Source organism: Balaenoptera ricei, chromosome 1 (genome assembly GCF_028023285.1).
Source record: "Balaenoptera ricei isolate mBalRic1 chromosome 1, mBalRic1.hap2, whole genome shotgun sequence".
NCBI lineage: Eukaryota > Metazoa > Chordata > Mammalia > Artiodactyla > Balaenopteridae > Balaenoptera > Balaenoptera ricei.
Genome location: NC_082639.1, coordinates 174,389,685 through 174,402,614, shown reverse-complemented (window position 1 = coordinate 174,402,614; position 12,930 = coordinate 174,389,685). Strand labels below are relative to the sequence as shown.

Below are 12,930 nucleotides of genomic sequence, written 5' to 3'. Positions count from 1 at the left end.
CTCATTGCAGTGGCTTCTCTTGTTGTGGAGCACGGGCTCTAGGCACGCGGGCTTTGTAGTTGTGGCTCCCGGGCTCAGTAGTGGCTCGCGGGCTCTAGAGGGCAGGTTCAGAAGCTGTGGCGCACGGGCTTAGTTGCTCCGCGGCATGTGGGATCTTCCTGGACCAGGGCTCAAACCCGTGTCCCCTGCACCGGCAGGCGGGTTCTTAACCACTGCGCCACCAGAGAAGTCTGAGTATAATCTTTGTTACTGTCATCTTTTTCATCACCATCATCATCATCTCTCATCATCTCTGCCAGCTTGCACGTGTGCAAAGGAAGTCTCACTATTTGGGGTTCACTTATTTCGTTGCAAGTGTGGTTGAACGTGCTTTGCGTGTTCATTGTGCATTGAGCTTTGGAGCAACCCTCACCCCTTTGGCCGGAGGATGGGATGCTGGCGGCTGGGCCCGACCACCAGAAAGCCAGGCCTGGGTGGAGCCGCCGCCATCCCGGGCCCTAGAGCCAGGGGGCGCTGCCATCCCAAGTTTCCCATCCACCTCCCCCCCCCCACCACCGCCCCCCACCCCGTCCGGGCTGGGCCGGGCTGGGCCGGGCTGGGCAAGGGCGGGCGGCGGGGGTGGAGGCGCAGGCTGGGCGCAAAGGTTGGTGTCTTCGTGCACCGACCTCAGCCGGAGGGCCCGCGGCACCATGACGGTGGGAGCCAGGCTTCGAAGCAAGGCGGCGAGCAGTCTCCCGCGCTGCAGGCCCCTCGCCCGGGGGCGAGGGCGGGCGGAGGGGGACGAGGAGGCGGCTGCTATCCTGGAGCATCTGGAGAGCGGGGCCGAGGCGGCGGAGAGCGGGGCGAGCGCGCAGCGCCCGGGGAGCCGGGGCGCGCGGAGGGTGCACCTCGCGGTCCTCCCCGAGCGCTACGAGCCGCTGGAGGAGCCGGCGTCGTGCGAGAAGCCCAAGAAGAGGTACCGGCAGAAGCTGAAGAAGTACGGCAAGGTAGGCATCCCACCGCCCCCACTGTCCCTTGGAGGTCGGGGAGCGCGGGGCGCCCGCCCGAGAGCCGGAGTCGGCTCCCCACTGTCTGACGGTCTCGGCCTCTCTGCGCGGCCCTGCACCCCCTCGGCCTCCCACGCGCACCCCCTTCCCGGCATTCACTCCTGGAGCCCCGAGACTGCTCACGCTGTCAACTGGGCAGTAAGGGGAAAGGGAGCTGCGGGGCGTGATAGAAATTAAATCAGAGGTTTCCCTGCGCACCGCTCCACGGCTCTCCCGATGCTGGCGGGTGGGCAACTTTCCCGAGGGGTCGCTTACCCAGGTGGTTCTTGTCCTAGGTGTGTCTTCCCACTCCCTTGTGTAGTTGGTAGGACGGGAATCAGTGTCCCTGTGTTACGAGTGGGAATACTGAGGGATTAGCGTGGTTAGGTGACTTGTTGAAGGTGACCCAGTTGGAAAGTAGGGAGGTACAGCCCAATTTGTCTTCCCGCAACGTCTTCTCGAGGATATCCTACTAGCTGAGAATTGTTTGGGTTATTTCTCCCAATATTCTCAAGGTGACTTCCAGGGCCTGGGAGCTCAACAATCCGTAAGTATTCACTTGTTGAATCTGCTTTTCTCCCAGACAGCTATCTGTGTACTCTGCAAACCTACTGTCATTTGCATGGGGGTGGGTGGGAGAGAGAGAGAGACAGAGGGAGAAAGAGAGAGAATATGAATGTGAGACAGAAGGGCAGTTTCCTCCTCAGAGATCAAAGCCCCAAACCAGGTGCTTTGGCCTGGAAACCCTTGAAGCTACTACTGCCTCTGGTCCCTGGGACTGGACAAGGCCGCCCAGAAGATAATCACAAAACTCATTCTATCCTGGCCAAAGGGCAGGGGCCCCATCTGATATATCATCCAGTCCTCCGGTGACCTCTTATCATACCTGAAACCGACGTCGCCACACCTGGAAACTTAGCTTTATCATCTTCTTTAAAGGTATGTCAGCAGCTTTGGGAACAGTAAACAAGCAGGCAGTGGTATAGTATATTAATAAAAACTATATGGTTGGGACTTTCAGGCTTAGAGTCATGCTAGGGCGAATCATCCTTCTTCCTGGTCCCAGCTGATCACACACAAAAAAAAGCCATCATTTGCCTCTCAGTTGGTGAACTGATAATGTGGAAATCTCAGCTCAGAGGCTGGCTGAGCTGAAGGTGCTTTGAGGGTTCTCACTATGTGCCAGGCGTTGTGCCGAGCACCAGAGACACAAAAATGGATAGGATGCAGTTCTGCCCCAGAGGAGGCCACAGCCTCCCAGGGGAGATGCTGCCCTATGGGGCACCACCACGGAGCTGCATGGGGAGAGCCCGGGCAGTTCATCTTCAGGGATGAGGTTGTAAAGTCAGGGAAGTTTTCAAATCAATGGTGACATGCAAACTGGGCACAGAAGGATGAGTCACGGTTTCACAGGTTAATGAAGAGGTACTAGCTCACACCCACTAGCATAGCTCTTATTAGGGAAAAAGAAAACAGAAAGTAGCAAGTGTTGGTGAGGATGTGGAAAATCGGAATTCTTGTGCATTGCAGGTGGAAGTGTAAAATGGGGTAGCTGCCGTGGAAAACAATTTGGCAGCTCCTCAAAAAATTAAACACAGGACTGCCATATGATCCAGCAATTCCACTCCTAGGTACATACCCAAAAGAATTGAAAATAGATACTCAAACAAATATATATGGACATGTTCACAGCAGCATTATTCACAATAGCCAAAGAGTGGCAACAACCCAAATGTCCATCAATTGATAAATGGATAAACAACATGTGGTCCATACACACGATGGAATACTATTCAGCCGTAAAAAGGAAGGAAGTACACGGCAGACACACAAGGTCACATATCGTATGTATGATTCCATTTATATAAAATATCCAGAATAGGTAAATCCAGAGAGGCAGAAGGCAGATGGGTGGTTGCCAGGGACTGAAGGGAAGGAGAAATGCAGAGCGACTGCTTAATGAGTGTGGGTTTGCCTTTGGGGATGATGAAAATATTTTGGAAGTAGATAGAAGTGGTGCTTACATAACATTGTGAATGTGCTCAATGCCATTGAGTTGTTCACTTGACAATGGTTAATTTTTACATTATGTGAATTTCACCTCACCTAAAAAAAAAAAAGAATTTCACCAGATAAAGAAGGGGTGGCATCCAAGGTGGAGGGCAGAGTGCTAGCAGAGATGAGGCAGGTGAGAGCTCTGGAGTGTTACATGCTAGTTCAATAGACCAGGAGGCCAGGCGAGGACGCTGTCATGTTGGAGTTGGATGTGCCCTTTCTGCCCTTCAACTTCCACTTTCTTGATGGCGACCAAGAAGGTCGACATCTAAGCTCCAACATGGAGGAAGCAGATGGTCCACCCTTCTTTGTTGAAAATCCATGAGAATAGCCAAGTCTTCGCTAGAAATGTGGGGAGGTGACTTTCCCCGCTTTGGTCACCAGGTGAAATTTTATTGCACTTGGGCCATTGGAATAAGGAATGACCTGCAAATAGTTCAACGTGGTTAAGGAATGGCTTTTCCTTCAAGGAAGGGTGAATAAAGTTCCTTTTTATCTGTTAACCGCTGAAATCCTTCACCCAAGTCCCTTCCTGCTTCTATTTAAAGACAGGTGTTCGGCTTTTGTGAACTGTCCTAGGAGAGGCTCGCCTTCCCCTGCTGCCCCTTGGCCCCAAGCAGGGTCGACCCAATGCTGTGCCGGGTCCAGTCCCTGGCGGGAACCTCTGGGCTCGAAAGGCTGGGTGCCTGGGACTCTTGGCGGTCAGTGGCCCCAGTTGATTTTTAAGTAATGGTGTGAGTGTTCAGATGGGCAGCAGTTGCTGGGAGAGTGCTGTTTGCTGGGTGCAGGCAAGGGGAAAGGGTGTGGGTTTGCTGTGCTCTTACAGGCTGCCGGGTGCTCTGTTGCACATACGATGCACAGTAACCCTGAATCTTCTCAACGACCTTAGAAAGCCATGGACTCCCATTATGCAGTGAAGGCAACTGGAGTTTCAGGAAGTTAAGCTCTTTGTTGAAAGCCACACAGCTAGAGCAGCAGAGCGGGGAGTCAGCAGTCTCCCCTGGCCCCTGCCTGTTCAAAAGCAGTTAGGGTGGAGGGAGGAGGGGGGTGAGGGAACCAAACCCCAAACTTAGCTTCAAATAGGAGGTCGCCTTTCCCAGGCATCTCTGAGAGCCACAAGAAGAAGTGCAGATAAGGAAAGTTATTAAATTTTGTTACTCAGGCAGCTAGGAGGGGGCTGGAGAGGGGAAACACAGGGTGTGGAATAAACTTGAGCTCAAGAGGAAGAAAAATGTCCCACGTCTAAGTAGGGGGTTAGGACAGGGGCCCTGGAGCCAGACTGCCAGGCGCCAGCTGTGCTCAGCCTCCTACTGTGTTTGTGACCTTGAGCTCTGCCCTCCTCTCTGCCTCGGTTTCCTCATCTGTCACATGGGCTAATACTAGGGCTGTGGTAAGGAGTAAATGAGTTAGTCCATGTACAGGTCTTGGAACGCACCTGGCATATGGCGAGGGTCCTGTAATTGTTGTTGGCTGTTATCTAAGGGGATGGAGGAGAGGTCCCATATGACTGTTTCTTCTCTGATCAGTTTTTAATGAGCTCTAACTCAGAAAAAAAATCAGCTTCTGTAGCTGACAGCCCACCTCAGCTTTGTGCCTGGGTCCTGACCAAATTTCACAAGGGAAGACTTGATTTTTATACTTGGGGGAAAGGGATCTTTGTTGAGAGCTGGTTCCCTTTTGGAAACTGGGGGTGGGGACAGGGAATCCCTGACATCTTTGGGGTTACCCGGGAACCCCCAGAAAAGCCTCACTCCCTATATTACTTTGCCTGTAACAGATTACCACAAATATAGTGATTTAAGGCAACACAAATTTATTCTCCTACAGTTCTGGAGGCTAAAAGTCATCTTCCCTGAGCTACAGTCAACAGGCTGGTTCCTTCTGGAGGCTCCAGAGGAAAACCCTTTCTTTGCTCTTTTCAGCTTCCAGAGGTCCCCTCCTCCATCTTCAGGGCCAGTGGCACAACATCTGCAAATCTCTTTCTCTCTGTCCCTCTGCTTCTGGCACTGCATTGCCTTCTCTCCGACTCCTCCTGCCTCCCTTTTGTAAGGGTGGTGGTCTTTATTTGGATCTTTATAAAGATATAAGAATCCTTATAATGATTGGGCCCCCCTGGATAATCCATGGTAGTCTTCCCAATTCAAGATCCTTCATTAGATCACATCCACAAAGTCCCTTTTGCCATATGAGGTAACATGTTCACAGATTCCGGGGATTAGGACATGGGCATCTTGAGGGGAGGGCATTATTCAACCTACCACACTGTCCCATGATCCCCCAGGCCCCTCCGCCCCTCTGAGAGATTATATGGGTTGAAACTCTACTCGGATCAAAAGATTTCAAAATCTGCTCCCTCCAATGACACTGAAATGGTCGATGATATTTTACATTTCTTTGCATCACATTTCTCAAATCTGTGTTTTTACTGTGTTCTAGCTAATGAGCTATTTTAGTAACTTTTTTTTTCTCATTTGCAAAGATGAAGTGACAAGCAGTTTTTTAAAATAGCAGGCTGAGGGAAATGGATGTACAAATACCCAAAATGTCAAGTTTAATGCAGGCCATCCATGATTCTAGGGGCTTGGCTTATAAAGGATGCTCTGAACTGTTAATACTTACTCCAGGAGGACAGTTTTTGTCGTTGTTGTTATTTCTAACAGGTACATAAAATTCTCCCATGGAATCTTATTACACATTTATAGAGATGTTTCTCTCAGCGGCGTCACTGCCTCCCTGTCCCCAACACACACCCTAATGTCCCATTGGGAAGTTGACGAGGCAGTGTCCTGGGAATCAGTGTCTAAAGAGGCCATCAGAGTTACCTTCCTCTCCCAGAACTCCTCCTTTGGCCTGAGAACAACCAAAGGAAACACCCGGGCCCTTTCTGGATACTGGGCATACAGTACTGAGCACGGCCTCTCCTGTTATCCTGAGGTCTCTGAAAGCTGACGTAAGCCCGAAATCATAGGAAAGTACAGTCTTAAGAAACTTTCCTGAACAGATAACAAAATATCTTAGATTTCAAAATTACCACCACACACGTAAATTACTGCAGAATAAAAAGAGGCAAAGGTTATTTTCCAATAAAGGTAGCTGACCTTTGGGAGCACTCCTACTGCCTGCATTTGGTGCCAGGCGCTGTTCTAAGGGCTTTCCTTGCGTAAACCTTTTTAATCCTCTTCACCCAACGAGATGGTTACTAAATATGCCCATTTTATAGGTGAGGAAACTGAGGCCAATGAAAATTAAATAAGCGATTGGGCTGGAATTTAAGCCCAGGCCGCAAGCAATCAACTGTAAGGTTATGTACTGCCTTCCTTAAAGAAGGGAAGTGTATGTGGGGAGTAAGGACACAGGCCCTAAAGTGAGATTTCTTTGGGATTGAACTTCAGCCCTGCCTCTTACCAGCTGTATAATCATGGATAAATTTAACTCCTTGGTGCATCCTTCTTGTTGAAGCCTGATAGCCAAAGGCCTCTAGGAATGCACTAGTAGCCAGTCCAAGTTAGATCTGTCTGTTTGTTGCAGCAAGGAAGAGTGTATGCCAGAGGAATCATGAGGCCTCAAAAAGTAGAGCCCTCAAGTAGAGAACTGAATATTTGAGTCTGAGCCGAAGATATAAATATGGGATTTATCAGCATACAGGAAATACTTAAAGTCATTGGAAATGAATGAGACCACCTGTGGAGAGATTATAGCCCAAAATATTTTTTTAAATAAAAAATAAAGAACAGGACTGAACAACTCCAACATTTTAAAGTTTGGTAGAAGGGAAAGAAAGCTGAGGAGGGCCATAAAAAAGAATGAAATAATGCCATTTGCAGCAACATGAATGGACCTAGAGATTATCATACTAAGTGAAGTACGTCAGACAAAGACAAATATCACATAATGCCACTTAAATGTGGAATCTAAAAAAAGATACAAATGAACTTACTTACAAAACAGAAATAAACTCACAGGCATAGAAAACAAACTTACCAAAGGGGAAAGGGGGGCGCGGAGGGATAAATTAGGAATTTGGGATTAACAGATATACACCACTGTTTATAAAATAAACAACAAGGACCTACCGTATAGCACAGGGAACTATATTCAATATCTTGTAATAACCTATAATGGAAAAGAATCTGAAAAAGAATATATACATGTATGTATATATATATGTATATGAATAACTGAATCGTTTTGCTGTACACCTGAACCATTGTAAATCAACTATATTTCAATTAAGAATTATTTTAAAAAAAGAAAGCTGAGGAGGGGCTTCATGTGAGGTAAGGGAAAACCAAGAGAATATGGAGTCAAAGAGGCCAATTGAGTGTTTCATGAAGTTTGTCCAAAGCTGTTGAGAGTCAGGGGGAAGACAGAAAAATGCTCATTGGCTCAGGCAGCATGGCGGTGGCAGATGGCCATGACCAAGCAGTCCTGGATGGGTCAGGGTAGGGGAAGAGGGAATAAGAAGGGAGGAAGTGGAAGCTGTATGTGCAGATGGCACTTTCCACTGGTTTGCCGTGAAGGAGAGCAGAGACCCAGGCAGGACCTAGAGAAGGGTACGGAGTCAAGGGGACAGCTGAGCATATTTGTAAGCTGATAGGAATGATCCAATGGGGAGGAAGAGGATGGTGATATTGGAGAAAGGAAAGCTGAGGGCAAGGTGAGAGAGGGTACCAACAGCAAGTGTCAAGGGAATGGCCTTGGGGGAAGAGGGCCATTTTCTCTACTGGGACACCGGCAAGGTGGGAGGAGAAGCTGGGGCAGGTGTAGACAGTGGTAGAGGATGAACGGGTTCCCTAATGACTTCTGAGTCAGTGAGAGATGAAGTGGGATCATCTAATGAGGGTATGGACACTGTGTGTGTTTCTCTGTGTGCACTGGGGGCAGAGAGGCTTGTGGAGAAAGGAAAAGGTAAGAAATAATATCTGGGAGAGAGGGACAGTCAGCCTACTGGACTGACAGACTAGGCTGGCCAGGCAGTGTTGGAAGTCAAAGGGAGGTTTGTGATTGTGATCAGGGATTTTAAGTGGTTATTGGAGTTGGAAAAATCAAGGGTGTAGAGACAAGATGTGTGATGATGTCCAGGTCACCTACATGGATGTTGTGGTCACGGAGAAGGATGACAGAAGTTGGGGGTGGAGAGAGAAAGGGGGAGGGGCAAAAGCACAGTCAGTGTTAGTCGGTGGTGGTGGTCTTCATTTTTCCGTTGCGATTCCACTTGAATCCCTTGGATGCCCTCAGTCTAGCACCAGGCCTTGAAGAGGAGGAGGAGGAAGAGTGGATACCAAGAAAGAAAGGCCCAGTCCTTACCCTCAAGGAGTGTAGAATTGTATCGGGAACCCAAGACTTCCGCAGATGCAGCAAGGACAGAGCAGTAGGAGATTTTAAAGACACAAATGTGGGTCAGGAAGGGGTGTGCCCTGGAGGCAGAGGGAGGACTGCGTGGGCTTTCAGATCAGGTGAATGACGGAAAACTCTCGACCCGGCCTTCAGCAGACCCAGTAACTTAGCTGGAACAGAAGAGAATGGGCTTTGGTTTAAAAAATACAAGAAAACTGGTTTGGTTTTAAAAGTAGCAGCTTCACTGCTGTTTCCAAGAAGATCTCTGAAGGATCTGGAAACACACGGGGCTGGAAAGCCCTTTTCAAGGAACCGGTGTCTGTTCTGAGCCCCCCAGTGTTCGTATGATGGGGTTGGGCGTGGGACGCCAGAGAGCTGAGAAAAGGCTAGCTGGCTCCTTTGCCCTGGGAAGATGAGGCGAAATGATTCTTTATGTGTGGCACCATTGTGCATGGAAGATTACGAAGTTGCCTCGCCTAACCCTTTGCTGTTCTCTTCTGTTCTTAAAAACAGAATGTTGGGAAGGTTATCACCAAAGGATGCCGCTACATCGTGGTCGGCCTGCAGGGATTCGCCGCTGCCTACTCCGCCCCGTTCGGTGTGGCCACCAGCGTGGTGTCGTTTGTCTGCTAGTTCGGGAGCCGCCTGGGCAGATGCCACGGGAGGGGCTGGAAGCCTCTGTTCCGGGAACAGCGCGCATCCAGGAGCATTTCAGACTTGAACTCACAAAATCCTCGGAAGAAAGAAGACGTCTTGGTTGAATTGGATGAGTGTTTCACATGAGTCATCCCCATCCGTCTGCTGAGCTTTCCACGTGTCTGGGACACAGGTGGCCCTGGTGGACAATCCCGCAGAGAATTAGGCTGAGGTCAGGCTTGGGATTAGGATTAGTTCGCTAAAACCGGGGCTGCCCGTGAAGGGGGCGGGGGCTGGTGTGGAGACAAACACTTGACAGAAGTCCGCGCTCTGGGTGGGTGGCAGAGTGGTGATTGGGGACAGGGATGGGGGATTTGGATCTGGAGTGAGCTGATTTGCTCGATTCTGGAAAGCTCACAGGCTGACAGGGCTCCCAGCCCTTAGCTGCTTCGGTTCTGAGCACACCCAAGGAGCTGTTTGTTCCTGAAGTCATCCCCCCATCTCCTTCCTGTACCCCTTGGCCACCAGGAGTTTTAATTACAGGCTTGAGAAGAAGGAAGGAAGAAAAACCTCTTTGAAGGCTACGATGCTTTGAAAGCTGTGTTGACGATGTGTCATGACTGTTTCAAGTAGATGAAGACTTGTCACTTTCACCTCCTCTGACATGAATGTGGAGGTGGTGTGAGGGTGGGAAGATCAGCAAGTTCAGGTGCAGGTTGTTTGAGGGAGAGAGCGCTCCCGAGGGCTGCCGGGCCCAGTCCAGCCCAGTCCAGCCCAGTCACATGGAGCTGGCCATACTCCCCTGCAGGCAGATGGCTGGCTGAGGTCGTGGGCCTCCTGACTCAGCTGCCTGCGGTGCCATCAGCCCCCTCGTCCTCGACATCCAGCCGACGAAGCGTGCTCTCTCTGGGGAGAGAGGGAGGTGCTATACCTGGAAATGAAAGTGTATGATTTAGAGAAGGAACCAGAAAGTAGGAGACAGGTACGAAGGAAGCAGAAGAAGGGTGCTGGGCGAGAGAAGCGGAAGCACAGGTGCCAGTTCTGCATTATCAGTGTTGGAAAATCTTAGGCTCTGGGCGGGGTCCAGGGGAGGCTGGGTGGCCAGAGACGCCGTGCTGGTGCTTCCAGACCCTCTGAGGCCTGTGAGCTCACACTGGCTGCCTTTGGCGCAACCTTTCCTCTTCTGTGCTGCCCAGTTTGACATCATCTCAGCTGGATTCAAAGTTAGGGCGGGTGAGGGTCCTGGGCCTGGAGGGTGACCCCTGAACTGCCACTGGACCATCGGACGGGGGATGCCCGCTGCCAACCTCCACGATAGGCCCCTGTTCTGACCTGGTTTCCAGAATGTCCTGAAGTCCAAAATAGTTATTACGGACCAGTCTGCAGGATTGGAGGCAACACCTGCTTGTTGCCCCGTGAAGTTTCCCGGGGCAGGGAAATGAGGGCTCCGTGCTCATGCGTCACCCATCAAACCCAGCCAGGTGGCACCGGGAAGTGGAGAAGGTTGGAAGACAGACAGATGGACAGAAAGAGGAACGAGTGGAGGGGAGCGTTGTAGCCGTGAAGCTAGATTGTGCTTCACGTTCTGGAGGCTCATGTTGAACATGAACTTGGACCCAATTCCTGCATCATTAATATCGGTGAGGAAAAGAGAAAACAAATGGTCTTGTTTTAGCTCAGATGATGGCACATTTTCACACATGTACGATAACTATAGCTTGCCTGGCCACGCTGGGAGTCAGGGAAAAGAGGCGACATCCGTGGAAGAAAAAGCAGAGCATCGTCTGGTGGGAAAGAGAGTCAGGCCTGTGCGACCTGCTGGTCACAGGAAAGGCAGACGGGAGCAAGGAGCCTGTGTGGGTTTGGAGGACGCATTCCCGCTGGCCCAGTGCGCTGACCTGCCCCCAGAGAAGCCCGCTGAGTCTCCCAGGGGACGTAGAAGTGTGACCTGGGAGGGACAAGAGCGGCTGAAGCCTGTCCAAGGGAGAATCGCCCCCCCCACCCCCAAATTAGAGACATTATAAGACCAAGCACATTTGGCCCTCACGTTTTAGAATTCTGGTTAAGAATTAATCCAGAAGTTTCAAAAGTCAAAACCTCGCAGGGATGGTCCCGGGAGCCAGATCCGTGTGCACAGAAGATGAACTGCTCTAAACTGTCACTCAGCTGAGTTGTCATTTCCCCCGAGACAAGGCGCCCATGCCGCAGATTACCTTTTTGCCTTTTCTTTCTCTTTTGTTTTTAAAAAAATATATCAGCATCCACACCCTACTAAAAATTGAGTTAGAACTTTCCCTTGACACGATTGACCAAGAGGCTTCTTTTGTATGCTTTTCTTCCGTATTCTGTAAATAAAAGGCCCAATTTGTCTAATGTTTCTGTGCGTGAAGAGTTTTTCACCCCTTCATGCAGTGGGGGACACCTCCCTGGGGGGCCCCCAGCAGGAGCCCAATGCTGCTCCCCAAGACCAAGGGGAGGGACAGGGGCCCTGACTCACTGGGGACTCAGCTTGGGTGTTAAAGGGGGACTGTCCTCCGGAGAACGGGTGTCAGTGTGCAGGAGCCTCAGCTCATGCATTTGTTAATAACGAAGGTTTCCAGAACCTCTGATTTGGATCTAGAGAGTCTAGTGTGTGGCCAGGAAGCTGCATTTTCCACAAGCAGCCTAGAAGATTCTGAAGCAGCTGTTGCTCTGCCTGAGCTGGGAAATGCTGGACCCAGGGGCTGCTGCAGGTTGCATTGGCCAGTGGGCTCCAAGGTGGGACCTCAGGTCAGCCAGGTGCCAGCCCCAGCTGGGCACGCATTGGATGCCCACTCACTGAGCCTTACAGAAGCTTCTGGAATTGCTGTCAGATTATCCACCCAGGCAGGGTTGGGGCCACGTGTGTCAACCAACCTTTAGGCTTAGGACAAAGCAGAAGCTATGTCCCTGATGTCTTCAGCTGCCCTGGAATCACCCCTACTGTCCCCCTGCTCAGCACCTGTGCTTTGTCAGAGAAGCTCCAGCTGGTGGTGTCCGTCACCAAGAAGTACCCCGAAGCAGGACTTGAACTCAGACCTCCCCCTCGCATCCACCAATAGTCCTCCTGGGCATGGCAGTGCCCTCAGCAGAAAGTGCTTGTGGGGCTGGGAAGCCATCAATGCAATTTTAGATTCAGGCGGTTGCTGTGACAGGTTTTGCACCTGTGATGTCCCCCCGCCCCTCTGCAGGAGCAGAGACGAACTGAATTTAACTTTGTGATGCCATCATCCCCAAAATGTTGTGAAAACTTTAAAGATTTTCCTGTAAACTTATTTTATAATACAAACTATACCCAAAGTTAAAGAAAAACAAAAAACAAAACAAAACAAAACAAAAAAAGCGAATGCCCTCAGCATCCTTGTACAGGGTGCATTTGAGAAGTTCCGTGATTTTGCCAAATGCCCAGATGGTTCCTGAGTAAAAAAAATCTCAAATTCCCTTGACCATTCATGGAGAAATGGGGAAAAATTAATAATACATGGGATCGTGGTTTTTTAGAGTCAAAGTTGTTTTTGAGCCAAACCACTCTATCGTAGCCAAAGGGAAAGAAGGTCTCTTCAGGTTTTTTAGAAGGCTCACTGCTAGATCCCGGTGGGTACACAAACCACACAGGAGCGGAGGCAGAGAGGGGAGAGGAACGGAGGAGAAAAATAGAGGCTTGCTTGCCTGACGCCCCAGGGGTGCCTGGTGCCTTTCACCCTGCAGCTCCATCTAGAGACAGAAATTAGGATCAGAACTCAGCACCTTCAAGCACTGGCTTTGCTTTTTTTAAAGGTGTTTCTCAGGTGATTCCTCTTGCACAATCTGTTGACAAGGCTCTAAACAAATGTATCTGGTTCAAAGCAGACAAAAGAAT

At 50.2% G+C, this 12,930-nt stretch overlaps 1 protein-coding gene across 1 annotated transcript; it reads left to right on the top strand.

Moving 5' to 3' along the window:
• Positions 1-432: 432 nt before the first annotated feature.
• On the top strand, positions 433-11,426 carry C1H1orf115 (chromosome 1 C1orf115 homolog). Its single transcript, XM_059942176.1, is given in 4 exon segments — positions 433-495; positions 497-547; positions 549-986; positions 8,931-11,426. Coding segments are annotated over 4 exon segments (672 nt in total). The 3' UTR covers positions 9,051-11,426.
• Positions 11,427-12,930: the final 1,504 nt, after the last annotated feature.